General features: G+C 62.1%; 3 protein-coding genes across 3 annotated transcripts in view; 1 reads left to right on the top strand and 2 right to left on the bottom strand.

Annotated features, from left to right (window-relative positions):
- Positions 1-750: 750 nt before the first annotated feature.
- On the bottom strand, positions 751-15,429 carry SEZ6 (seizure related 6 homolog). Its single transcript, XM_017832459.1, has 17 exons — positions 15,366-15,429; positions 7,303-7,872; positions 7,097-7,230; positions 5,992-6,184; positions 5,484-5,669; positions 5,241-5,409; positions 4,685-4,851; positions 4,408-4,602; positions 3,879-4,017; positions 3,599-3,795; positions 3,327-3,521; positions 3,058-3,249; positions 2,781-2,978; positions 2,641-2,679; positions 2,419-2,539; positions 2,232-2,334; positions 751-1,592 (listed from the first exon to the last, which is right to left on the bottom strand). The coding sequence occupies exons 1-17, from the start codon at positions 15,427-15,429 to the stop codon at positions 1,560-1,562; spliced, it is 2,895 nt and encodes a 964-aa protein (XP_017687948.1). The 3' UTR covers positions 751-1,559.
- Positions 15,430-19,018: 3,589 nt separating this feature from the next.
- PIPOX (pipecolic acid and sarcosine oxidase) lies at positions 19,019-22,057 on the top strand. Its single transcript, XM_017832597.1, has 8 exons — positions 19,019-19,197; positions 19,513-19,661; positions 20,087-20,288; positions 20,412-20,594; positions 20,657-20,809; positions 20,878-21,036; positions 21,186-21,261; positions 21,347-22,057. Exons 1-8 carry the CDS (start codon positions 19,072-19,074, stop codon positions 21,475-21,477), a joined length of 1,179 nt encoding a protein of 392 aa, XP_017688086.1. The 5' UTR covers positions 19,019-19,071; the 3' UTR covers positions 21,478-22,057.
- Positions 22,058-23,110: 1,053 nt separating this feature from the next.
- MYO18A (myosin XVIIIA) overlaps positions 23,111-25,651 on the bottom strand; it is a 32,081-nt gene continuing 29,540 nt past the window's right edge. Inside the window, 2 exon segments of the mRNA XM_017832596.1 lie at positions 23,111-23,214; positions 24,370-25,536. Of these exon segments, the coding sequence (XP_017688085.1) occupies positions 24,378-25,536 (1,159 nt within the window). The 3' untranslated portion in view covers positions 23,111-23,214; positions 24,370-24,377.

The following is a 25,651-nucleotide window of genomic DNA, read 5'->3' as shown; positions in this document are numbered from 1 at the left end:
CGGCGGCCCCGCGCCCGCCGCGGCCGCTCTGGCTCCGCGCACGCCCCGCGCTCAGAGCGGCGGCGCCGACGCTCCGGGCCCCGCGCGCACGCGCACCCCGCCCCGCCCCGCCCGTCGCGCGCGCATGCGCGGGTCCCCCCGCCCGCCCCGCGCCGCGCGCGCGGACCTGGCGCGGCGGCAGCGGCGGCGGCGGAGGGCGGGGGGCGAGGGGGGGGGACGGAACGCGACTCACGCGGCGCCAGCGCGCAGGCGCGAAGCCTCTCTTCGCCCTGTCTGGCTCCACCCTTTTCCCCGCCTGGCTCCGCCCGCTTTTCCTGCCTGGCTCCGCCCCTTTCTCGCGCAGGCGCGTGGCTGCCGTCACGTTCCAGGGCGGGAGTAGGGAGGGGTGTGGGAGTGTAGCGCGCGGACACCGGTGACGTAACGACGCAGGGCGGGGAGCGCGCGAGCGCCGGCAGGGGGCGCCCTGCGTGCGGCGCGCGGGGGAGCAGGGGGCGTGGTTTTTCTGTATGACGTCACACAGATGGAGGCCACGCCTCTTAAAGCGGCAGCGCCCCCCCTTAGGGGAGCACGGGGGCTCGAGGGGTCATGGGGGTCCTAGGGGGGTGGAGGTGCACCCCCAATGGGGGCTGCCCGGCCCCGCTGAAGAAGACGCCCATCGCTTCTTCTAAAACACCAGTTCTTTTTATTAATGAAACAACCAAAAGATGGGGAGGGGGCGGTGTCCCCTCCAGACAGGGGGCCGGGGTCACCAGCCCGGGCGGGACGCGGCGGTGGGGTGGGGGGGCATAGCCATGCGCGGTGCCCCTGCCCACCCCGTCACCCCCGGGACGCGCGGGGGAGGACGCGCTGGTGGCGGAGGGGACCCCCCCGGGAGGGCGAAGCAAGCGGGGGGCCGGGAGCACACGCAGCATGCTGGGGGGCACGGGGGGGACACGTCCCTGCGTGGCGGCGGTGGGAGACACGAGGGTGCGGGGGGACCAGCCCTTTGCTGGGGGCGGCGAGGGAGGGCGAGGGTGGGGGGGCACCCACATGGTACCCACATGGCCACTCAAGCCTCTGGCCCACCCCCCGGGGCTTTATCCCCTCCCCGCTGCAGCCCCGGGGAGCCCTGTCCTTACCTGGAGGTCCCCACAGCGCTGCTCCCCCTGCCTGGGTCCCTCCTCCATCGCGGGGGCTGGGGGGGCTGCTGTGCCCCTGCGGGGGAGGTCTGGGGGAAGGGTGGAGCCCCGGGGGGGGCAGAATGGGAGGCGAGGACTCTCATTGGCTCAGGGGGTGGGGGGGGCAGGATGGGGTCCAGGGACCCCCACTGGCTCAGCCTCCCATGAGCCCGGTGTGGGGGGCTGGGTGACAGTGGGGCTCGGACAGACCCCACAGGGGTCTGGGTGGGCTGGAGGTGGCAGGGGGGTGGCCGGTGCCCAGGTGGGTCCTGCCAAGCGCTCGGCTTGAGTCTCCTCGGGAGAGGTGTTCCCGGCCCGTGCCGGGGGCCGGTGGGCACGGGGAGGCCCGGGAGGGGTGGCTGCGGTGCCCAGCTCCACACTGCCCACGCCTAGATGGACACCTCATACTCTCTCGTGTCCTGCAAAGAAAACAGACTGCAAGGGGTTGGACACTCGGCAGCGTGACGGGTGCCTTGGGCAGGGACAGGGCATCTCCCACCCTGTAGGGACCTGGGGGCACATCCCAGACCACAGATGGCCCTGGGGATGCAGGTACCATCCCATGTGTGGTCCCTGGACAGACACTCAATCCCGTGTGTAGTTCCTGGATGGATGTCCAATCTAATGCATAGTCCCTGGGATGAATGTTCCAGCTGATGTGCTGTACATGGTCCCTTGATGGATATCCCAGCTGGATATCCCAGAATGATGTGTGGTGCCTAGATGGACGTCCCATCCTGTGAACAGCCCCTGGATAGGCATTCCATCCCACGTGTTATCCCTGTGCATGGTCCCTGGATGGACATCCCAGCTGATGTGTGGTCTCTGGATGCATGTCTCACCCCATGTGTGGTTCCTAGATTGATGTCCATCCTGTGAATGGTCCTGGGATGGTTGTCCCATCCCATGTGTGGTCCCTGGATGGATGTCCTATCTAATGCACTGTCCCTGGAACACAAGATCCCATCCCACACCTGCCCCACCCCATGCACAGCCCCTGACCCAGGTGCCTGTGAGATGTAGGGTCTCTGGGGTGCCCAGCCCCAGTCAAGGGGTGTGGGGGCCAGTACTTACTCCTGTCTCATAGGTGGGATTGTCGAAAGCTGACTCCACGGTGATATGGTCGTAGGGGTGGGAGCCAGCAAGGGGCAGCTGCAGGGCCGGCTTCCCCTGGAGCCTGTGGGGAGAGAGAGCAGCTGGGGCAGGCAGCAGGGGGGCCACGAGTACCCCACGGGGCGACAGGGGCCAGTGGGCCACTCACTTGGAGAAGTAGAGATAAATGCCCCCGATGAGCAGGGCCACCACCAGCACGGGCAGGAAGACAGCGATGGCAACGTTGGTGCCCTCCAGTGCCGTCCCCGAGGGCACGGCCTTGGCTACAGCTGTGTGGGAAAGTTGGGGGCTCACTGAGGGGACACCCCGCGACGGCTGCACCCCAGGTGCCCCTCTGCACCCCGGCACCCCAACACCCCCTTGCCCTTACCATCCAGGTTGCGGTTGCTGTAAAACTCATCATAAGAGGCTGCAGAGGGTGAAAGAAAGAAAGAAAGAAAGGGTGGAGTGAGAAGTGGGATGCCAAGCAGTGCCAACGGGGCGCTGGGGTGTGTGTGGGGGTCCTCTCACCCGCCTTGCAGATGGGAGGGGGGCCGCTCCAGCGTGAGGGGTGCCCGGGCAGGCAGCGCAGGCTGCCCTCGCCCAGCAGCGCCCGGCCGGCGGTGCAGGAGAAGTGTAAGGTGGCTCCTGCCGGGTACAGCCGCCGCTCCGGGTTCTGCCTCCCGCCCGCCGGCACACCAGGGTTGTGGCAGGGCTCGTATGTCTCTGCTGCAGGGCAGTGGTATGGTGGCATCAGTGCTCGCCATCAGCTTGGGTGACATGCCCAGGGAGGGGGTACCCAACTCACGGATGCACTTGGGGAGACGGTCGCTCCACTTGGGCCCCCCTGCAGCACGGTCATGGCAGGTGAGAGTCCCAGCACCCGCCAGGACATAGCCTTTGTCACAGACGTACTGCACGGTGGCTCCCACAGGGAATTTAGGGTTGGAGACCACCCTGCGGCTGTGCTCGGCATCCCCGGGGTCCCGGCAGGTTGTCACTGCAGGAGGGATTGACCAATGGTGACGGTGGCTGGGGACACACTGCAGGGCAGGGGGAGACTGGCGGGCCACTCACCCCGCTCGCAGGAGGGCAGATCACCGCTCCACGTCAGGTCCCAGTGGCACATCAGGAGGTCAGTGCCGGTCAGCTGGAAGCCAGGGTAGCAATGGAAGGTGACCACAGTGCCATGGAGAAGCTCCGGCTGCGAGGATGTCTTCCAGCCATTGGCAATTTCTGGCAGCTCGGGGCAGGTGTCGTTGCGGGGGACCTCTGTGGGGATGGAGGGGTGAGCAGGGCAGTGGGGACAGCAGGGACACTCATGATACTGTCCTGCCAGTGGGGCTCACCAGAAAAGTGGATGACAAAGCCCTGTCGATAGGCGAAGGGGCCGGCACCGGGGTCAGACTGGAACTGGACGGTGACGTCAGCGGTGGAGGCGTAAAGCTTGAAGCGTCCGCGGGCACCCGTGTACTGACCCAGGATTCGCGCCGTCAGGTCGTCCCCGTCGTAGAAGGTCAGCATGTCCCCCGAGCCAAGCCGCAGCCTGGGGCATTGGGGCCATGAGGGCGGGAGGTGCATGGACCCCTCCATCCCACCATCCCCATCCCAGGCCATCCCCGCACTCACACGCGGACATCCAGCATGATGCGCTTGTCCTCCTCCACGTGCAGCCCCCAGATGCAGTCCTGGCCCTTGCCATATGCCTCTGGCCAGTTGGGTGACAGCACCACACCAGCTGTGTCTGTCAGCTCCCCGCTGCACACCGCTGTGGGCAGACACCAGGCTCGGCACCGCCACGGGGCACCCACCACAGCACCCTCCACCCAGTGCCCACGACCTCCAGCACTTACCATTCCCACTGGCTCCAGCTCAAGCACGCGCCATGATATGGTGGTTCCAGCACCCACTGTAGCTCATCCCTGTCTCCAGCACCCACCATTCCCATTGTCTCCAGCTCCCACCGTGTCCCTCAGCTCCAGCAACAACACAGTGGCTCCAGCATCTCTCATGTCCCATCCTCGGCTCCAGCATCTCTCATGTCCCATCCTCAGCTCCAGTGTCCACAGCAACCCCCAGCACCCGTGGCACCCTCCAGCCCCGACACCCATCAAACCTCCAGTTTCAGCCCCCCTGGCCCCCCAGTCCTGGCACCCACCACGGCAAGCTGGTTCTGTCTCGTTCCACTGGGGGTCACTGGGGTCAACGCACTCGATGATGGTGGAGCCCTGCTCCAGCGTGTAGCCAGGGTCACAGCTGAACTCCACTGTGGTACCCACAGGGTACCGGGGGTCACTGGCCGTGAAGTTCCCATACTTGACGAAGGGCTCATAGCAATGCCCCTGCTCAAAGGCTGTGGGCACAGGAGCAAAGGTTTGCAGGGGCCAGGCAGGCACAGGGATGTTTGGGTGCCCCCCTACGCCCCAGCCCCATACCCTCATAGCGCAGTGCCATGCCCGCAGCAGCCCCGCTGCTGTCGGTGGTGAGCTCCACGAAGAAGTGGCGCCCAGTGCTGAGCAGCCCCTCGATGGGCAGGTACTCCACCTCGTAGGAGTCGTACACTGGTGGTGCCTCCACGTTGTTGCCATTGCGGATGATGAGCCTGCCAAGGCATGACAGGGGCAGGGTGCTGTGGTGGCCATAGCCAACAGCACCATCCTTGGGCATGGTGAATAGCACCCACCCTTGGGCATGGCCAGTGGTATCTTTCTTGAATATGGCCAACAGCACCCGTCCTTGACTGTAGCCAATGGCCAACAGTGGCCACACCTGGCCAACTACAGACATCTTTGAATATGACCAATGGTACCCACCCCTGGTCATGGCTGATGGATTCCATCCCGGGATATGGTCAGTGATACCCATCCACACGCATGACCAGCATCCCCCATCCTTGAATATGGCCAACAACACTCATCCTTGAACACAGCCCTGTGCAGGGCTGCCCCAGAGTGCCCCCACCCCTCAAGCCCCCCAGCCTCAGGGCCAAACCTGTCATCATCCTCTGCCAGCGACACCTTCTCAAAGTGGAGGTGCAGGCGGTGGCCATCGGGCGCCTCCAGTAGCCAGTGGCATGTCAGGTTGTTGCTGTAGTTCCCAGGGAAGCCGGGCGAGACGATGCGTCCCACTGTGGCATTCCGTACTACCCCGCCGCACGCGGCTGTGGGAGAGGGACCATCAGTGGCCAACTGTGCCGTGCCGGCTGTGCCGCGTCCCCACGGTGCCGGTGCTTACCGAGGCAGAGGGGCTCACGGGCGCTCCAGAAGGGGCGAGTGGCGTTGCGGCAGAGCAGCCGGCGGGCACCCTGCAGCTGGTACCCCGTGGTGCAGCGGAAGCGGGCGTCCCCACCGGGGTGCAGGCTGCTGACGGAGACCTCCCCGAAAGCCGGCCGTGCCGGGAAGGGACAGCTCAGCAGGTAGGCTGGGGGCAGGTGGTGATGTTACCAAGGGCAGGGGGGCAACATACCCCTCCAGATCCCAGCACCCACCTCCCCAGCCCCCCACAAAATGCCTGGGTGCTGCAGGACTGGGTGACATGGTGCTATTGCTGCCAGGAATTATGCCAAATGAGCCTGTAATTGCTCACACCAATTAGCTCTCCGTGAGTGTTCTTCACCCGGTCAGTGCCCCCTTAAACCTGCCAGTGGCACAGATAAACTCGTGGTGCATGACCACACTCCAAGTTAGTGCCATGTCAGTAGGGAAGGCCCCCAGGGGGTACAGGAGAGTCTCTGTTCCTATACCTTGGTAGTAAAAGTGGTAGGATCCAGGGCTGGGGGGCCGGGGACTCTGGAAGCGGAGGGTGAGGAGGTTGGCTGGGCTGCGGATGACCTGGCCCCGCAGCAGGAAGGACTCGTTGGCCAGAAGGATGGGCTCCAGGCCCCCTGCACTCTCCACTGTCAGCGTCTCCCCCTCTGCCAGGCTGATGTTCTCCACCTGCAGGGGACACAAGTGTCACCACCACAGCATCACCCCACATCCAGCTCGGAGCTGGTCCTTGAGTGGCTTCTCCATGGTCAATAGTGCACTGGAGCTTGTCTGCACAGGGCAGCACCTTTCAAACATGGTTAGCAGCACCATAAATCATCCTCCATGCCAAGAGAGGCTGGGACCAGCCAGCAGCCCTGCTGGAGCACCATGACACAGCCAGACCCACGCCGACAGCCTCGTCCACAGCCAGGTGTGTGTGTGTTCCAGCCCCTTGGAGCAATTTGCTATTAATGATCTTAATTAAGCTGTGCTGCATGGTGAGGAGCAGCAGCACTGGTGAGTGTGGGCTGGAGTGAGGCTGATGGTGGAGATGCTGCCTTTTGCTCACCACCAGCTTTCAGCAAGCCACAGCATTGCCCTGCGGCACCTTCAGCAGCAGGTCCAGCAGAGACAGGGACACATGGCCACGTGCCGCTGACAGCAGTAGCATGTACCCTCAGCACAGCAGGATTTGCTGTCAGCCTCTGCTCCTGGCAGATGGGCTCTGGGCGTTCCTGGCTCTGCACCACAGCATGGCACCTGCCGGCATTGCTTACACCTTCTCCATCAGGGCTTCGTTAATTAAATCTCACAGCACTTCTTTGTGATGGGTGCCAGCCACGGCAGCTGGTGGGCACGGAGCATCCTGGGGCATCCCATCAACTCATGCACCCACATTTCTGCGCTGGAGCCTGAGGATGGGCAATGCCCTGAGCCACTCTGCTGGCTTAGGGACACAGGAATGGGAACAAGGACATGGACAAGACCATGTGCTTGCTGCACCCTGCACAGCCACACAGCCATGGCAGGGAGCAGGGGACATCCCACACTTGTCTGCAGGCACTCGGCACCCTGTCCCACCCGCAACCCTCAGCTCACCTTGAGCTCCACACCATAGCCAGGGTAAACAGAGATGGTGTAGGTGCAGTCCAGGCTGCCATCATAGGGGACACCAGCTGGCTCCGGGGACACCAACCAACCCTCAGGACCCGCCAGCGTCCGGTTACAGGGAGCTGATGACAGACAAGATCCCGGCTCAGTCGCACTTCACCCCAGTTCCCCCCAACTTCCTCCCCAGTACTCACCTGGCCCCTGCAGCGTGGTGACGGTGGTGGTGGTGATGGTGGAGGTGGTTGTGGTTCCCTCCTCATCCCCAGGCACCACAGCAGCCCCAGTGCGGGGTGCCAGGGATGTGCCAGCAGTGGTGGGTGCCTGGCTGGGGGATGCAGTGCCTGACTCTGACACCCCAGGGGGGTACCATGAAGGATCAGCATCTGGCACAGCCCCCCACGCCTCCCCCCATGGCCCGGAGCGCCCTGCTGGCGTGGTCAGCGGGTCAGTGGGGAAGGCAGGCCGAGGCAGGGCAGGGGTGTGAGGTGAGGGCTTGGGGGCTGGGGGGCCAGGGGCCGGCTGGAGGGCACCAGAGGGGAGGAGGGGGCCAGCACCAGCGGGCAGGAATGGTGCCTGGGCCAGGTAGTCCTTCTTCAGGAAGGCTTCATGCAGCAGGTCCTCCAGCAGCGGGTGGTGGTTGAGGATCTTCAGCGTGGGTGCCGTGCTCACAAAGTGAGCCTCTGTCTCCCGCTCCGCCGGGGTGGGCAGCGCCGTTGGCTCAACTTCAGCACTCTCCCCAGTCTTCCTCGCCAGCCCGTTGAAGCCTGGAGGGAAGAAAGAACATGGGATGCTGGGAACAAGTGGACTGAAGCTGTACTGGGGACTGACAGGGAACGGGGAACTGGTGATGAACTAGGGACTGATGCTTCAGCATGGACCAAGAGTGTGCTCGATGTGACACCTGGGACCAACCCTTGGGCATGGACTGATGCTGTGTCAGGTATGGATGCAGCTCTGGGGACTGGTACCTCACTGGGGAATGATGCTGGGGCAGTATCACAGACCTGTGCTGCACTGGGAACTGATGCTGCACCAGGGATCAACATTTCCCCATGAACTAATCTTTGACCACAGGCCAGTGCCTCTGAGGTTTAATGCTTTCCTGCACACCAATATTCCATCAAAATCAGGATGGCAAGCAAGTACATCAAGCACATGCAGTGGGACACCACCAACCTTCTCCCAGCATACCCTTCACTGGGGCAGTCCTGGCAATTAAGCCCTGGCTAATTAATGCACAGCTGCAGCTTGTATCACGTGAAGGGGTGCACACCCCTGCCATGAGCCAGCTCTTCTGGGGACAGCCCTGGGGTTGGCGTTCCTAGTCACGGATTGTCCTTCTACACAGAGGTGGCCATGCTGTGCCAAGGGCTTCCCAGGACCCCACATCCCTGTGGTGTAGGCACACAGGTGATTAACATGACTGCCATGACCAGCTGCACCAGGAATGTCACTGGAGCCTGGGACCCTGCTCCAGGCCACCAGTGCAATGAGTCTGTGAGAACTCCTCTCCAGCCATGCTGTCTCTGAGTAACGTCAACCTGCAGGGGACCACCTCCACTTACGCTCCCCACCTCTCACCCACAGCCACAGGGATCCCCCCACCACAGCCCCATGTCCCTTCCTGAGCATTAGTCCCTGAGCAAACCCGCAGCGTGCCCAGCCCAGCCGCTTACAGCCTTCAGACCAAAAATTAAAAGGGAATTTCATCAGTCCTAATGAGTCACCCAGCATCTCCCGCTCCTGGATCTGGCACAGCACTATCCCCTCTCCTGCCGGGCACGGCTCCCCAGCCCCTCTGTGCTGCAGCAGGGGGGATGCCACGGTGGCACCCAGCATCCCTCTGAGGCCTGATGCGGGGCACGAGGCCACAGCAGCTTGTGGGCACGTCTCGCTGCCGTGCACAGGCACTGATGACACGATACTGCCAATTACTGGGTAATTATCCCGATCCGTAGCAGGGCAGGGCCCCGTGAAGATTAATTACTCTGCTACTGCTGCTTTTAAGGGACTATTAAGAGACATTATCTTGGGTGTGCAGCGTGGTGGGGAGACGCTGGATGCTGGGAGGCATCCTCACACCCCCCTGTCACCCACCCTGTGTCCCCACTCCCCCCCTGCCATCGCCCTGGGATGGTGATAATGCCCTGGGCACAGCAGGGAAGTGAACACCTGCCCACACTGGTTCTGAAAGGTTCACTTGCCCCCCAGCAAGGCCAGAATTATATTTTAATAGGATCCATTTATTTGAACATAAAAGTTAATGAGTTTATGCTGAAGGGCGCCAAAATCTCCGCTAGGCTTTAATAGCAGATTAGTGCTCAGGGCTGGGCCCTGCGCTGCCACGGCTGCCCCACACAGTGAAGGCTGGGGTAGAGATGCCCATCTCACCTTCCTGGACACCCCTGCCCATGGGCATCTCACCTGCCCGGAGTGCTGGGAGGCACAGTGGTCCCCATTGAGGCTACTGGGTGAGGCCAGACCCCACAGCAAGGATCCTAAAGCAGGTCCCATTTGGATACTGTGCATCCTGGCCTGGGGAGCGTGTAGGCACCAGACACTGCCCTGGGCTTCATGGATTGCTCTGAGTACCATGAGATGGTCCTGGCACCAGGGGATCCTCAGGACCCAGGATTGTCTTGACCCTCAAGGGATGCAGGATGCTCAGCCCTCTGTGGAAGGCACCGGATGCCCAGCTGCTGCCACTCATGCCCCGTGAACACCACAGGATTAGAGCCTCCACCTCCACAGATGTCTCTAAGCAGCTTATCTCCAGTGCCACAACTATGTCCCTCCCACGCCCCCAAGGTGACCAGGGACCTCTGACATGGGACTAGCTATCCATCAGCCACCCCTCCGGCCCCTGGCACCCACAGGAACCCTCCAGAGCTCACAGTGGGCACAGACCCTTGCAAAGGGGCTGTCAGGTCCCCACTGGCCATGTGCCTGCCGGTGTCCCTGGGCACGGCTGCCACGTGCCCATGGCTGCACCCAGGACGGGGTCCTAATCCCTCACATTGGCTTTGCTGGGCGGGAGTTTATTAACAGCAGCCGGGAGATGCCAGAGACTAATCCGGCTGTGGCGGGCGGCTGCCCCCCCAACGGGAATCGATGCTGCCTGCTGTCACAAATAAATAAATAAGGCAGCACGCGGCCGCCTGGGGAGCACCGATCGATGCTGCCCGCCAAGAAAGCAATAACAGAGTGCCCAGCTCGGGGAGGGGACAGGACAGGGCCCTTGGTGGCCCCAGGAGCATCACGGTGCCATGGCATGGTAGTATTCCTTGCCTCAGTTTCCCCTTCTGTAGGAGTGGGCAGGCAGGAGGCATCTTGGGCGCAGTGGGGAGGGCCTCACAGGATTCCAGGTTTATTTTCCAATTTAAAATCCAATCTGGCTTTACCCCCATGGCCAGGGCTGGCAGCCGTGATTAATGAGCTGTCAGGCAGCCAATGCCACGCTCCCCCACCCACAGCCTCCACACTCCGTCACCCACAGCCCCCAGCCCCCTGAACTGCTCCCAGATCCCAAAGCAGCCACAGGAGATGGAACGTGCACTGTTGATGCCAGATCCCCATCTGTCCCATCCTGGTGTCTCTGCAGACCCCTAGCAGGGAGCAAGGCTTGCTTTCAGCGGGAAGGCATGTGGGCAGGAGCAGGCAGGGAATACAGGTGGGTGCAGGTGGTGGTTGGGCAGGTGTAAGCAGCATGGGAATACAGGCAGTGTCAGGATGCAGGCAGGCATGGGCAGGCAGTGTAAGGATGCAGGCAGGGGTGGGTGGGCACAGGCAGGGCTGTGCAGCCAGCTCCCCTGACATCCAGCTGGCACCACTGCCATGCAGCCAAACAACTGGCACCCAGCTTGGTGAGCTGGGAACGCCTTTGGCACCTATGCTGGCATCCATGTCCTGCCACCCTGTGACCACCTCCATCCTGGCACTGCCAGTGACCCCAGATGCCCATGGCCAAGTTGAGACTGTTAGAGCAGCTGGGGAGGCAACCCAAGGGGTGTCCCGGTGGCCGGGGACACTGCCAGCGAGTATGGCCGCCAGCCCTGGCAGCTACCAGAGGAGCTCTGCTTTAATATTCATGGCAGCGCTGGTGGGGAAGCGTTTGACCTTGTATGTTTTGCGATTCTCCTTGAATTGAACAGTCATTTACCCGCTGACACATGTCACGTCACCGCAACCGGTTCCCTGGAGCATCACGGGGGCCGATCGCCGGCTGACACACCGAACACCCCGAGCGTCACCGACACCGGGTGGGCGCGAGGGCAGAGCGGGGCGAGCACCAGGGTGCCCATTCCTGGGGCTTTCCTCCCTCCCCACCCGGCGGATGCCAGTGGTGCCCTCATCCCCTCCCCATCACCCACGGTCCATGTAATCCCAGTTCCCCGCTCTCCCTGTGGAGCTAATGGGTTTGTACAGCAATTTCCCTGCACGGCGGCAGCGGGGATAAATTGTATGTCTGCTGCTATTTCGGACCCAAGCACTGTGTGGTGCCACGTCCCCCCTCTCTGTGCTGATCAGCCCCTCCAGCTCTGCATCAGGATCCCCTGTGACAGAGACCTCACTGCTATGCCACCCCGTAGTGCCCACGGTGTGGACAGGAGTCCCCCATGGGGCTCGGTGCAAGCTCTGAACCCCCCAGTGTCCATTACAGCTCACCCTGCTGCGTGACAGAGGAGCACCTAGCTCTCGGAGCACTCCTGGGTCCTGGAGGTGCCTGCCCAGCATGGGCAGGAATCAGGCAGGGAGAGCAGAGCCACGCTGCCCTCCCAGCTCCTATCTCCCCTTCCCTGCCCGCTGCCAGCAACAGTAATTGAAATCGGTTGCGGGAGGCGAGCGAGAGCTGCTTGTCGGGCTCTGCGTTGGGCTGCTCAGCCATGTCATCCTTCTCGCAGACACCATTCCCTCCCATCGCCGCCTGCTCCCGCTGGAGCCAGCATCCCAGCTGCCTCCAGCACCGGCTCCCTTCCAGTCAACCCCACACCCTGCCCCATCACCACTCTTCCTATAGGATGAACCATCCATTTCTAGAAGCCACCAGGGGCTGATGCCAAGGCCACATTCCCCCTTGCTGCCATCTCCCAGGGCAGCTGGGGACCACCGGAGCCCACCCTGCCTGAGCATCACCCTACACATCGCCCAGCATTGGCTGATCTGGCATTTCAAGCACCTCTCTCCATTTTCACAGGGTCAGAGCAGCGTTCTTGCGGCTGATTAATATTTGATCCCTTCAGCACAGCTCGTTACTGCATTTAAATTATATATGTAATAATTCCTACTGGCACAGTGAGCGTGCGGACTGGCTCCTGACGCTTCTCCTGCAGGCTGGGGATCGAGTGCATCCCCAGCCTTGGCCAGTGGGACCCCCCTGGCACCTTGGAAGATGTAATGAGCAGTGCCAGGTCTCAGCACAGGGCAGGCTGGCAGTAAGCCAGGCAGATAGAGGCATCCCCAGCTGCCTCTGGCAGGTCCAGGCAGCCTCTTCACCCACCCAAGGGTGGTTGTGGTGAGAGCAGTGCTGGTCCTCCGGCTCACCCCATCTCCCTGGCAGCAGGAGGAAGGGATGCTGCTGTTCCCGAGCTCCCTGCCTGCGACTGGAGGGAATCCATTACCTCCCTGGTTATAGGCAGCTTTCAGAGGCAATCTTTCAATTGTGCGCATTTAAAGAATTGATTGGAAGCGAAATTATCCTCTCCCGTCAGAGCCACTGGAGACACAACTTCATCCGCTTCCCCCAGGGGCTGTTGGTGCTCCCGGGGGACCCCGCAGTCAGGGTCAGCCCCAGCCTCCACCCTGGCATGGGGCTCCATATGGGGAAACAGCCCTAGAGAGCCCCATGCCAGCCTGGGGGTCTCACTGGCAGCACAGGGGGGGCATCTCCCCACTGCTCTGCACCAGGCCTGGGGGTGCCCTTGTCACGTCCTTGCCCAAGCTTCTTTGCGCCCCATTTTCCCCCACATTCCTCCTGCCCTGGCTCTGCCTGGCAGCCCTGCCTGGCACAGCACCCTGTGCTGAATTCATTCCCACCACCGCAAACCCACAGACGATCCCTGCGGCAATCAGGCTCCCGGGGGATGGTGGGGGTGGTTGGCTCAGCCTGCGCCCCACATCCCCACGGGACAGCCCTGCCCTCCCGCTCTCTGGCTTAAGAGCATTATCCAGATAATCCTGGCCTGGCGGCACGGCAGCGTGGCGGTGACGAACTCCTCCGAGGCATGCAGGGCACGGGCACACACGCCGTTAATTACTGTAGCAGACGCCTGCCTCCTCCCCCAGCCCCTTCCTCACACCGAGACCCCAGCCTGCACCCACATCCCCAGAGACACCATGTCCCCATAATACATCTTCCCCACGGTGCATCTGGCTGATGTTGGATGCTGTAGCACAGCTAAAGGGGGCACAGCCAGGCCTTGCCCCCTGCCACAACCCACTCTGCTTCTCGTTACCCCCAAGCTACCAGGACCCCAAATTACAAGGAGCTCCCTTCAGTGTGGCTAAGATGACCCCCTCAAAAAATGTCCGGTCTGCCATGGCTTTGGAGAGTTGAGGAGAGGGGCTGCAGTGGGGCAGGGTGAATGGAGACTTGCCTGGCACCACACCACCCAGCTGCAACAGTACTGCGGGGTCCAGAACCCACTCTCTGCTGAGGAAAATCCCTGTGGGCACCAGGGGCTGGTGCTGCCCCATGGCTGGGGGAGGAGAGATGCAGGATCAGATCTGCATTGCCATCACTCAGAGGCCATCACCAAGCCCCCAGCCTGACTGAGGGGTCCAAGATCCCCCGTGCCCGTGTCCTCCAGACCCATGGCTCATCCCCATCATGCACCAGCCCATCAATGCCAAGCCAAGGCCACAGTACCACTGAGCATGGTGGTGCTGCATGGAAATTGGGGTGCTCTGTGGAAGCCCTGCCTGATGAGGGACAGGGAGCTGGGGCCCACAGGCAGCTCCTACTACGTGACAGGGGGCACAGTGTGGACAGGACTCCATGGGTCCCAGCCCTAGGAAAACCTAAGCACCTCCCAGGGTATCCCTACTTCTAAGACACCGGGAAATGCACATGCAGAGTTTAATTAACTTTATTGATATTCAGAAATTAGGGGACTGACTAGAGGTAATTGCTCATTAGAAATCATTAAACTGACACAGTAAGCACCAACCTGCCTTGGGGGAAACCTGCCCTGCCCAGGGCTCTCCCCCCAGGACAGAGCCAGTGACACAGACCCCCTCCAGTCTCACCACCCCTCTGGCAGGGCAGGAGATGGGGGTGCTGTGCCATTGCCTCACTTGCTGCCCGCATTCACCCCCTCTCACAAGGAAGAAGGCTGTGGCAGCAGTCCCAGGCGGCAGAGCGAGCTGGGAATAGCAGCGGGCGCAGGGCCACGGCGCCCTTCCCCGGCTGGGCTCCGCTGCCAGATGGGGAGTTTATGTAACTCCCCGCACGGCTGCTGCCTGCAGCCGGTGCCCGCATCGTGCATCCAGCATCCCGCATCCCACCGGGGCCAGCGGGGCTGGACCATGGACCCGCCCATCGCCCTGTGCATGGCCACAGTGGTCCAGGGAACCCCAATCCCTGACAAGTCTCCCCAAGACTCAGAGGGTCCCCAATTCTATTTTTGGGGCAGTGGAGCCATGAGGCATCGAGGCTGCCGGTGCCCCATGGGTGGCAGAGCCAGGGAGCCGAGCTGGGTGTTGGCTGCTCTCCTTGGGAAGGACCAACACCAGCCATCCCCATGTTCCCCACACCCCTCCCGGAGACGGAGGTGTCACCCCAACAGAAGAAAGGGGGAAGAACCAAATGCCCCCGGTGCCCCGCGATGGGGACTGCACGGAGGGACCGGATCACGGCGCAGACAGACGAAGGGCGGCTCGAGGGGCTCGTTGACCGCGGGCACGGGTCCCGCCGGGCGCTGCCGTGCCTGCCAAGCCCCCGGTGCCGCGGTGCCCTCCCCATCGCCGGTAATACCGGGGGCGGCGTTGCACCAGCCCGGCTGCAAACCGCTCTGCGCGTCCCCGGTGCGGGTGATGGGGCGGATAACGGGAATGGGGGCGGGGGTGGTGGTGGGGGGATGAGATTCTCGGTTCACGGTGGGGGGGGCTCGCGGAGCGCCCCCGCCGCACCGGGGGCGAGCACGAGTTGGCAAAGTTTGGCGGCGACCGAGGTGGATTGAAGCCATCGGTACCGGGGAGGTGGTCGGTGTGTATGGCGGGGGGCGACCGGAGGGGGGGGGGGGTGTCGGCCGGCGCTTACCGTGTGCCGGGGCGCGGAGCAGCGCGGCGAGGAGCGGCAGGAGCAGGGCGGGCGGCGGGCCCATGGCCGGCGGCGGTCGGTCAGCACCGCGGACAGCTCCGCTGCGGGCGCGGCGGCGGCGGCGGCGGCGCCCTGAGCGGCGCCCGCCGATACCGGGGACGGCGGGGCGGCCGTAATGCTCCGAGCGCGGCGCACGCCAATCCCGCCGATGGAGGGGGGGGCTCTCCCCGCCTCTCCCTCACCCCCCCGCCGCCCCGCCGTAGTTCTCCGAGCGCGGCGCACACCAGTCTCGCCGATGGAGGGGGGGGGCTCTTCCTGCCTCTCCCTCAGCCCCCCCCGCCGTAACGCTCCGAGAGCGGCGCTCGCCAATCCCGAGGACAGGGCGGGGGGGCGGCTGTAATGTTCCAAGTGAGGCGCTCGCCAATCTCAGGGACAAGGCGAGGAGCCGGGGGGGCCTCCCCACCTTCCCCCGCCGCCGTAACTCTCCGAGCGCGGCACCCTCCAATCCCACAGGCTGGGAGGGGGGGGGTGCTCCTCCCTGCCACCCCACCCCCACGCCGTAACTCTCCGAGTGCAGCGCCTCAAAATGCTGGAGGATGAAGGATGGGGGAGGGGGACCTCCTACTCCCCCCGACCCCGAATCCCGGGCTGGGAGCCACGGAGGGCTGTGGGAATGGTCCTCGGTGTCCACCCCATCATATCCTGCCTCCCCGCCATGCTACACCCTCCAGGACGCCCATCACAACCCCCCTCAGCTGCTCTTCCCCATCCCTAAATAGCCCAAATTTGGGCTGGGCTCATCATTCCCCCCAAGCAGAGACACCTGGATGCGGGGCAGCCCCCACGGCACAGAGGGGGAACCCTTTTCCTTATGGTGGGGTGCAACACCCCCTCCCCAGCCCCCTGCCTCGAGGACCCGGGGGACAGCCAGCCCTGCGATGGGCAGATGGCATTGGCACCGGCACCAAGCGGCTCCACGCTGGCTGATGGACGGCTCTTGCGGGTGTTAAAAATATGAAAAACCAGCTCTTTGTTTAATAACCCCCCTCCCCATCCCTGCAAAAGCCCAGATGGCTTCGCCTCGCTGGATCCCCCGCAGCCTGGCCAGCCCCGCCGCACACACGGCCCACGCAGCCAGCGCCGGTGCGGGTTTATTTTTAATCCCAGGTCCTGCTTTGCTGACACACATCATTCCTGTCACGGAGAACGGCAAACCACGTGCCACACAGATTGGCATGGGGAGGAAAGGGCAGGGGCCAGGCCCATGGCACGGGCTGTGTGCCGCCAGCCCCACAGCTGCAGTGGGAACAGAACTGGCAGTGATGCCAGGATCCTTCTCATCCCAGGGGTGCTGCTGCCTCTCCCACAAAGCACTTCCAGCTCTAAACCCAAAACTTTGATCCGCCGGTAGCTCCATTAATGTTTAATGCAGCAAAGCCCTGGTAGGGCTCGGAAGACGAGCATTTTGAGGCCAAATTGAAGTTTCTAATATTATGATATTCAAATAATTTTAATCCACCCGATGCTTCCCCAGGCACGTACCCGGACTGCTAATGAGAGGCTTCCTTCAGAGGCTGTTGGTTTTGACAAAAAACAAACAATTCTTTGCAGGTGACATCAAAGCATCAGGAATGGCGAGGACTGGGGAGGAAAACGGGGCCGAAAATGGGGGCAAACGTGCCTGGAGCCAGCATGCTGTGGCCGGGTAGGAAGCATGCCATGGTTCCCTCAGCTCCTTGGGGAATGATGTTGCTCCCTAATTCTTTTTTAAGTGCTGATTTGTGCTTGATAGAGTGAAAGGCCAGCACAGCTGGATGATGGGACTTTGAGAAGCTTCAGCTGCCATTCCAGGATCCACCAGGTGCAATGGGTTCAGTGGGTGCAGAGTCCAGCACCTATCAAGCCACATTCTGACCTTTGCCAAAGTTCCTCATTCCACAGTTCCCCATCTCCACGTGGATCAGGTGGCTCCTGCAGCCTGTGGCAGTTCCCCAAACCCCCATCTCCCCCTCCCCATGCCATTGCCAGTCTCGAGTTTTCCCATCCATCCACCCAGCCCACACAGGGAATATTTCGTTTTTATTGAGCTCTCCTGACCCACACCAGCTGCTTAGGGAAATGGATTTCTTGCTGCCACGAGCACTGCTTCCAGTTAATATAAACACAGGTGAAGAGGACATGGCAGGGAAGATGGAGGCCCTGGCACAGGGCTGGGGGGACACCACAAAAATTCAGGCAAGATGAGGTCATGCAGCTGTTTTTTGGGGTCTGGGGGCACAGATTTCCCTGATGCCTGGGATCAGCCCTGGTTGAGTCACCCATGGAATGAAAGCAATGGCTTGAGGGGTCCCACAGAGCCATGGGGATGGTCGTCAGCACCACATCCATGATCTTCCCAGCTCTGTAGCATCACGAGCGAGGCTTTTCCATCCGTTCTATTAACACACCACTAACGGGAGAGGAGTTCATTTTTACCATTTAACGTTTCACGGATAATTAATTATTCCTCATCTTTCCAGCAAAAAAGCAAGAGCAGGTAGAGGGGCTATTCAAAGCGAATAAAGTGAGCTGAAACCTTGGGAAATTGGTGAATTATTTGTAACATCAAAGGCGAGTGAGGATGTGCTGATTTAACAGCGCCCTGCGCGATGCAGAGCCCTGGGCATTGCGGTGGTGCTGAGACTGGGACACGCTCATTGCAGCAGTGGTTGTAGGCAACAAGGCAGATGAGGGGCCTGGGGGGGACCCCAACCCTTGCCCGTGCTCCCCATCCTCCTCCTCTCACCTGCCCATCTCTGTGAGCTGCCAGTTCTGCCTTTGCATGATGCCTGGGTGTCCCCATAACCTGGTGGGGGCCTCCAGCACTTTCCAAATCTTCATTCATCACCAGAGGCGAGTGGCAAAATAAATAATGATATTTAACGTTTTGTAATAACGACGATTAACCAGTAAATAATGCCTTTTACACCACAGAAGCCAGAGTAAATTAATTCCCCTAATTAGCTGTCAGGCAGCACGGGGCAGTGTCAGCAGCGGACAAAGCTGGCAGTCCTTGCCTGCGTTATCCCTCACCCTGAGGCATCACTGAATGTCCCCAGTCCCAAATCAGACCCTAAAATTTTGCAGACTTGCAAAATCCACCACTGCCAGTGGGACACGAGGCTCTGTGCCACTTCCCAGCAGCTCTGGTGAGCCCTAAATCACTCCTATCTCCTGTTAAAAAACAAAACAAAACAACAAAAGATGGCAACAAAATGGTTTATGGCTGTAATAAATTGTGCTGGGGAAAAAAAAAATCTGTTTGCCTGGAATCAAGCGGGGGGTTTCCCATTGGCACTCAAATGGGAGCGTTACCAAGGCCCACGTCCCACTGCAGCCAGAGCCAGCAGTGACCAGTGGAGAGGGAAAGGAGGATTTATTAGAAGGAATTTTCTATCACATTTATCTCACCCACTTGCTCTGATCAGATGATCTCCCTGCAGTGGTGGGACCAGATGCTGGTGTTGGTGGGGGAATGGGAATGCTTCTGCCTGGCCAGCCCCAAGGGGTGGGAGGGATTTGGGCCCTGTGATCCCATAGGGCTGGAGGGTTGCCCATGGCTCCACCCGCTCGTCCCGGCTGGACTCTGCCCCATTCCTCCCCTTGGATCAACTCCCAGCTGCTGGAGGGGACAGGAACAGGAACAGGAACAGGGACGAGGACAGACATGGCTGCCCCAGGCCAGCCCCAGAAGGCCACCTATGATGCCATTGTCATCGGGGCTGGCATCCAGGGCTCTTTCACTGCCTACCACCTGGCCCAGCGCCACAGGGACACTCTGCTGCTGGAGCAGGTACAGGTGACCCCATTCTGCCACGTCCACAGTCCCCACAGGCGAGTGTGGCTGCCTGCAGACCTGGCTGCCCTCTGGCTGCCCTCTGCCACAGCACAGAGTGGAGCTGCTGCAGGCACCACAGCCCCCAGCGCCAGGACCCCCATGTCCCCACTGCCAAGACCCCCATCTCCTGCTGTTTCCTGGTGCCGTGGATGACAGGACAGCCTGTGTCCCCAGGTTCCCACCGCAGCACAGCACCAGTGCACGTAGGGATGGTGGGGTTGGGGGTGGGGTGGTGTCTGTGGTCACTTCCATGTCCCCTCTCCCCCACAGTTCCTCCTGCCCCACTCCAGGGGCAGCTCGCACGGGCAGAGCCGCATCATCCGCAGTGTCTACCCCGAGGAGTACTACTCCCGCATGATGCCCGACAGCTTCCGCCTCTGGCAGCAGCTGGAGGCTGAGGTCGGCGTCCGCCTCTACAGGTGACAGGGACGGGGACGCAGCCCCCACTGGGCACCATCCCCTCCCTGCTGGACTGGGGTCTGTGGCCACTGGGTGGCATGTGGCCGTCCTGACAGGCAGCTGCCGGCTCTGGGTAATTTATGGGGCTCCATAAAGATAATGTCATTAAGGAAATGAGCTTCCAAATGATCCTCCCGTGCCAGGGCCAGGGCTGATGGCACTCACTGTATTTGAGGGGGGAAGCACGATGCTGGCACCCAGACCCTCCTCATGCGTCACCCCATGCACCCAGCCCATATCTCCCAGCTTCCCACCATGGGGTGCCTCAGCATGTCCCAAGCATCACTGGTGCCACCGTGCCTCAGTTTCCTCCAGGGGCAAAGCAAGCAGGGAGTCTGCACAGGAAGGGGGAGTAGTGGGAGCTGACTTGACTGGTGGGGTGCAGGCAGACGGGACTGGTGGTGCTGGGGCCGGCGGGAAACGAGGAGCTGGAGGCCTGTCGGCGCAGCCTGGGTGACAGTCAAGTCCTTGACACCACGGCGCTGGCCCGGCACTTCCCTGGCTACCGGCTCCAGGCTGGCCAGGTGGCCGTGTTGGACAGCACCGGCGGGGTGCTCTTCGCTGACCGGGCACTGAGGGCAGTGCAGGTGAGTGCTGCCAAAGGGATGGGATGGAATATGTGGGACAGGATGGGCTGGGCTGAGCTGGGCTGGGCTGGGGGTCCCTTGGCTCCATCCCTGCAGCCACCTCCTGTTACCATTCCCATTCAGGAGGTCTTTCGCCGACACGGGGGCACCGTGCGGGATGGGGAGAAGGTGCTGCGCATTGAACCTGGGGCCATGGTCACTGTCACCACCACGGGTGGGGTGTACCAAGCCCCCCGGCTCATCATCACGGCCGGAGCCTGGACAGGTCCCCTTGTGGAACCCCTGGGTCTCCGCCTGCCGCTGCAGGTAAGGGCCGGTGGCAGGGTGGGGTGGCACAGACACAGCCAGAGCTAATGCAGTGACTGCAGCCCCTGCGCATTGACGTGTGCTACTGGAGGGAGAAGGAGCCTAAGAGCACCAACACGGGCAGTGTCAGTCCCTGCTTCCTGACTGTGGGGCTGAGCCAAGCCCCCCACGGCATCTACGGGCTGCCCGCCCTCGAGTACCCAGGGATGGTCAAGGTGAGCGGGTCACAGTGGTGGTTGGGGGGGATCCCTTAACCAGTCCACCCTGACCAGTTGTCCCCCAGCTGTGCCACCACCATGGCAGCCCCACTGACCCTGAGAAGCGGGATCAGGCCCCCTCGGGTGCCGACCGCCCTGACATCAGCCTCCTGAGCAGCTTCATCAGCAGCTATCTGCCTGGGCTGGAGACCCAGCCGGCTGTGATGGAGACCTGCCTCTACACGGTGAGACCCCTCCTAGGGCATGGATCCAAGCCTGTGGGGTCCTGAGCCCACTCCCATCCCAAGGTGGACCTTGCCATCCCTTCACCCCCCACACCTTGGGTCCAGGGTTGGACCCTTGGCCCCTCACCCTCACACTGTGGCTCCCCCAGAACACTCCAGATGAAGACTTCATCCTGGACCGGCACCCCAAGTTCAGCAACATCATCATTGGTGCTGGCTTCTCAGGTAGGCGAGGGCACCCACACCCCCCCGCTCAGCATCCCAGAGGTGAGGGTGGCTATGTCCCCCACCTTCCCTCTCCTTCCCACAGGTCATGGGTTCAAGCTGGCACCAGTGGTGGGGAAGTTGCTGTGTGAGCTGAGCCTGGGCGAGGAGCCATCCCACAACATGGCCCCCTTCGCCATCACCCGCTTCCATGATGTGCTCCAGTCTGTGCTGTAGGTGTGGGGCTCCAGATGTGCCCCCATAGCATCACACCAGACTGCAGCTGTGTCCCTGCATTCCAGTGACCTTATACCTCAGTAGGCCTGCATCAATACCCGTCTCCATCTCCTTGCACCCTGGTGTCCCAACATGCTACACTTCTCCAACTCTAGCTGTCCTTCATCCCCACATCCCTATATTCCACCATCACATCACCCAGTATCCTGGCATCAATCTATGCCAGCAGCCCTCCATCTGTGCATCCCAGCACCACTGCACCGGCACATCCCAGAACCTGGGTATCCCCATGCCCCTGCACCCCTGCTACCTGCATCCCAGCAGCCCTGCATCCCTATACCCTGCCTCCCCACATCCCAGCATCCCTGTCTCCCTGCATCCCAGCATCCCCCATGCCATGCGGTGCCAAGCTGTCTCTACCAAGCACCCGCTCCCTGGGAACAAATTAAGAAGCTTTGTCAGCCTCATGAAGATGGAGCTGGAGCAGCGCAGAGAGACACACTCGCTTAGGAGTCAAGTTAAATGTTTTAATGTTAAATGTGCCATTTTATTATCATTAGATCGCTCCCACTTAATGAAAGCGCATTAGCGCAGCGTGGCTTTATGGCAGCGAGCGCTGAGCTTGGCCCATGTTTTACCAAGAGATACTGGGAAAAGGGATCAAATAACCTGGTTTGCCAAGGTCCCAGGAGTGGGGGTGTCTCAGAGGGTCCCTGGGGCCGGGTTCAGGGGACAGCACATGGCACAGGCCACCAGGTGCCAGGGCCAAGCCATGCAGGCAGCCAGCAATGCACATCATCATCATCTCCTCCGCGTTAAATAATTAACGCCGGCAGGCAGCGGCTCTGTCCCGCTGCTCATCTCCATATTTATGAAGATTGATAAATGATTCAGTGCTGGCACCCACAAGGGCTGTCCCCCCTACCCTCCCCAGCACCCGTGGGTGCAGCAGACTCAGGGAAGGGGCCAGGCTTGGCCCTTCCAAACAGCCCCACATCCTTGCCAGGGCTGGATCCATTCCACCAGACCTTGCCACCATGCAAACACCCCTGCAAAATGGGGAGACCCCCCTGGCACATGGAGCAGGCAGCAGCCGGTGTCACCAGCCAGAAATGACGTTTATTTTCATACTGAAAGTAAAGGGGGTGTGGTGGGATGCACAGCTGGGCTAGTGCAAAACAGCCAGGCAGGAGTGGGGGGCTGGGGAGCTGTTGAAAACCCAGGTGGACACCTGGGACCCCGTCCCCACGTCCCCTTCCCAGCTGCCAGGCGGCTGCTCCCCAGGGCCCGGCCAGCGAGAGACGTCTTTGGCTCAACTAAAAGGGGTGCAAGAGGGGGGGAGTTTAAGTTATAAAATAAGGAGCCAGCAGGCACTGAGGAATGAATCCAGGGTGCCGGAGCAGCCGACTCCACCGCCAAGGACAGACAGGAGGTGGGAAGGTGGGGGGTGCAGCCAGCGAGCCGGCCGGGCTGCTCCCCCCATGGCCGGGGGACGGCCGAGTGTGTCCCCCCCACCCCGCACAGAAGAAATACCGGCTGCCCGGGGTGGCCCCGTGGAGCTGAGTGTTCCTGGGGCGGTGGGAAGTGGTGATGGGGGGCTAGGCAGGGGTCTCAGCAGCCCTGCTCTCCGCCTCGCTGGCACTGGGGGAGCTGCGGGAGGAGCGGCGTGTGCTGTCCCCGGCGTCCTGCTCCTCGTCCCATCTGTCATAGGTGAAGGTGTGCCGGGAGCTCGTGGGGCTGTGGGAGAGAGCAGGGTTAGTGAGGGTCCCGGGGGGCTCCATGGCTCAGCATGGCTCAGCTGCTGAGCACAACTCCCCTCCGGCTGCAGCAGGAGCTGTGGTGAGCCAGCACACTGGCAGCCAGCTGGATGGAGCCCTGATTGCCTCCTTTTTTATTATTTCCGAGATATTTGTGGCATGCTCCACTGCAACCAGCTCCTCGCTGTGCTGAGCTGAGCCCCTGCTCTGAGGTGGGGCTGAGCTGAGCCTGCCCAGGGGCTGCCACTCCCATGGGCACCCAGAACTCTGCACTCAGGAAAAGGGGGGCCCTGGATGCCAACACCAGCACTCATGGACACCCCTGCCTGAGGAACCTGGTTGTACCTGAGCCCAGGGCTGGGTGCTGGGGGTGTTTCTCCCCTTTGCCCCTGTGATGCCTTCCCTAGCCCTGGGAAAGGCAGCCCAATGGCAACCACATTTCCAAAAGGCTTCCTTCCCTTCCTTCAGTCATTCTCCTATTTAAGCCATCAGAAAGGATGGAATCTGCTTGGAAATCGCTGCCAGTGAGCCCCAGCACATCCACTCTTCTACATCAAACAGGGTGTGGAGACCCAAAGTCCTGCAGGCTGAGGCTGTTCACACCCCAAATTCCCATCACAGGCACCTGACAGGACACAGGACAGCAACTCTGAGCTCCAACTGCCCACCCCGGGTCACCTTCCCAGGTGCTGCCTCCCCCCATGATCACACACTGCAGTGGGTGCGTGTTAGTATCCGTCACACTCCTGCCCACTCCCAGGATGAGCGGGATGCTGTGCTGCCCAAAACTCCTTAAATTTCCTGAAGGAATAAATCCAGTTGTGTCCTGGCTGGTGGCTGGGGAGCCAGGAAGGCATTAGCACTTCCCGGTGCCCCACAGCCAATAATCCTGAACACGCTGCGTCCTGGCAGCCTGGGCAGTGCCGGTCCCGCTGCGGCCACGCTGGGAATCTCCCCACAGATGGAGATGAGTTGAGGATGCCCTGCAGCACCCCAAAAGCAGGGCTGCTGCAGGCACAGAGAGGTGCCCCATGCTGGCGGAGGTGGACTCCATGTCCGGAGTCAGGAGAGGGTTAGGGCGAGTGGTTAGTGGCACACAGGGAGGTTCATGCTGCACGGCACACACCGCTCCCACCTCCTGCCTCAGTCGCTCTCGGGCCGGTACAGGTACTTCATCATCAGGCTGTCCACCTGCTTCTTCCGCTGCTTCTCCTCCTTCTTGGCCCGGGCAGGACGTGTCGGCTCCTCGCCCCCCGCCGCCCGTGGGCCCTTCTTGACACTGGAAGTGCTGCGGTAGGAGCTGGTGGAGCCAGAGGAGGACTCGGAGGAGGAACTGGAGTCAGATGATGACTCCTGCTTCTTCTTCTTCTTTTTGGATTTCTTCTTGGATTTCTTGGCGTGCTTCTTGGCGCTCTTCTTCTTCTGCTCCTCCTCTTCCTCAGAGGAGCCCGAGCTGCTGCGGCACCGGCAGGTGTGCCGGCAGAAGTCAAGGGCGGATGCGGAGCGGCGCAGGCTACCAGAGGGGCGATCGGCAGCGCCCAGGGGGGCCGCGCTCCGGACACTCCGCACGCTCCGGCCGTCATCCCCTGAGTCGGCATCGGGGCTGGAGCAGCCCCTGGACCTCAGCGGGCGGTAGCTCAGCACCTCCTGGATGGCGGCTTCCAGGTCGGGGTCAAGGTAGGAGCGGCGCCCCACGGGGCGGGTGTCCCCAGGGCCCTCCTCCTCCGAGGCTGCACTGCGGGGCCGTGGGGGCACAGAGAAGCTGCGCCCCAAGAGGGGCTGCCCGCGGGACCCGTCGTCCGCCTCATCCAGGCGGCTGCGGGCCAGGGAGAGCCGTGATTCGGGACGACTCTCAGGCCCCCCACGCCTGCTCCGCAAGCTCCCGGGGCTGGAGAGGGCGAAGCTCAGCATGGAGCACCCCTCGTCCCCATCATCCCCATCCTCCAGCCCGCGCCAGGAGGTGGAAGAGACTCGGCTCACTGGAGCAGAGGCAACTGAAGCTTTCTCAACGTCGGTGGCCGAGAGGGACCACCGCTTGTCCAGCCCTTGCCGAGCCCGACCGCTGGCGTCGGCGAAGGCGCGGGCGATGACGGCCGCCCGGTCCTCGGGCTCGCCGCCGCGGGCCTTCCTGCGCGCCGGGCGCTCGGGGGACGGCGGCCGCTCGCCCAGAGCGCTGAACAGCGTCTGCTCATCCCCGCGGCCGCCTATGGAATCCTTGAGGCCCGGTCGCTTCCTGTAGCTGAGGGAGCTCAACACTGACACCGGTCGCTCCTCAGCCTCAGGACCGTCCGGGGGGGCTGACCTGTGCAGCGGCACCGCAGCCCCGCACGCACCGGGGAGACAAGAGAGAGAGGAAGATGAGCGGGCGAGGGGGGGACCAGCGAGGCGGCCTCGGCAATTTGCGTCAGCGGGAAATG

Source organism: Lepidothrix coronata, unplaced genomic scaffold, assembly GCF_001604755.1.
Source record: "Lepidothrix coronata isolate B3197 unplaced genomic scaffold, Lepidothrix_coronata-1.0 Scaffold203, whole genome shotgun sequence".
Taxonomy (NCBI): Eukaryota; Metazoa; Chordata; class Aves; order Passeriformes; family Pipridae; genus Lepidothrix; species Lepidothrix coronata.
The sequence above is the reverse complement of the archived record's forward strand: the minus strand, read 5'-3'. Positions and strand labels throughout refer to the sequence as shown.

Coding starts and splice junctions, on each gene's coding strand:
- PIPOX (XM_017832597.1), top strand. CDS start 19,072: ATGGCTGCCCCAGGCCAGCCCCAGAAGGCCACCTATGATGCCATTGTC. Junction 20,810..20,877: donor AGTACCCAGGGATGGTCAAG/GTGAGCGGGTCA, acceptor GTTGTCCCCCAG/CTGTGCCACCACCATGGCAG. Junction 21,037..21,185: donor TGGAGACCTGCCTCTACACG/GTGAGACCCCTC, acceptor TGGCTCCCCCAG/AACACTCCAGATGAAGACTT.
- SEZ6 (XM_017832459.1), bottom strand. CDS start 15,429: ATGGGCCCGCCGCCCGCCCTGCTCCTGCCGCTCCTCGCCGCGCTGCTC. Junction 3,250..3,326: donor TCTGCCCTCCTGCGAGCGGG/GTGAGTGGCCCG, acceptor TCCCTCCTGCAG/TGACAACCTGCCGGGACCCC. Junction 1,593..2,231: donor ATCCCACCTATGAGACAGGA/GTAAGTACTGGC, acceptor AACCCCTTGCAG/TCTGTTTTCTTTGCAGGACA.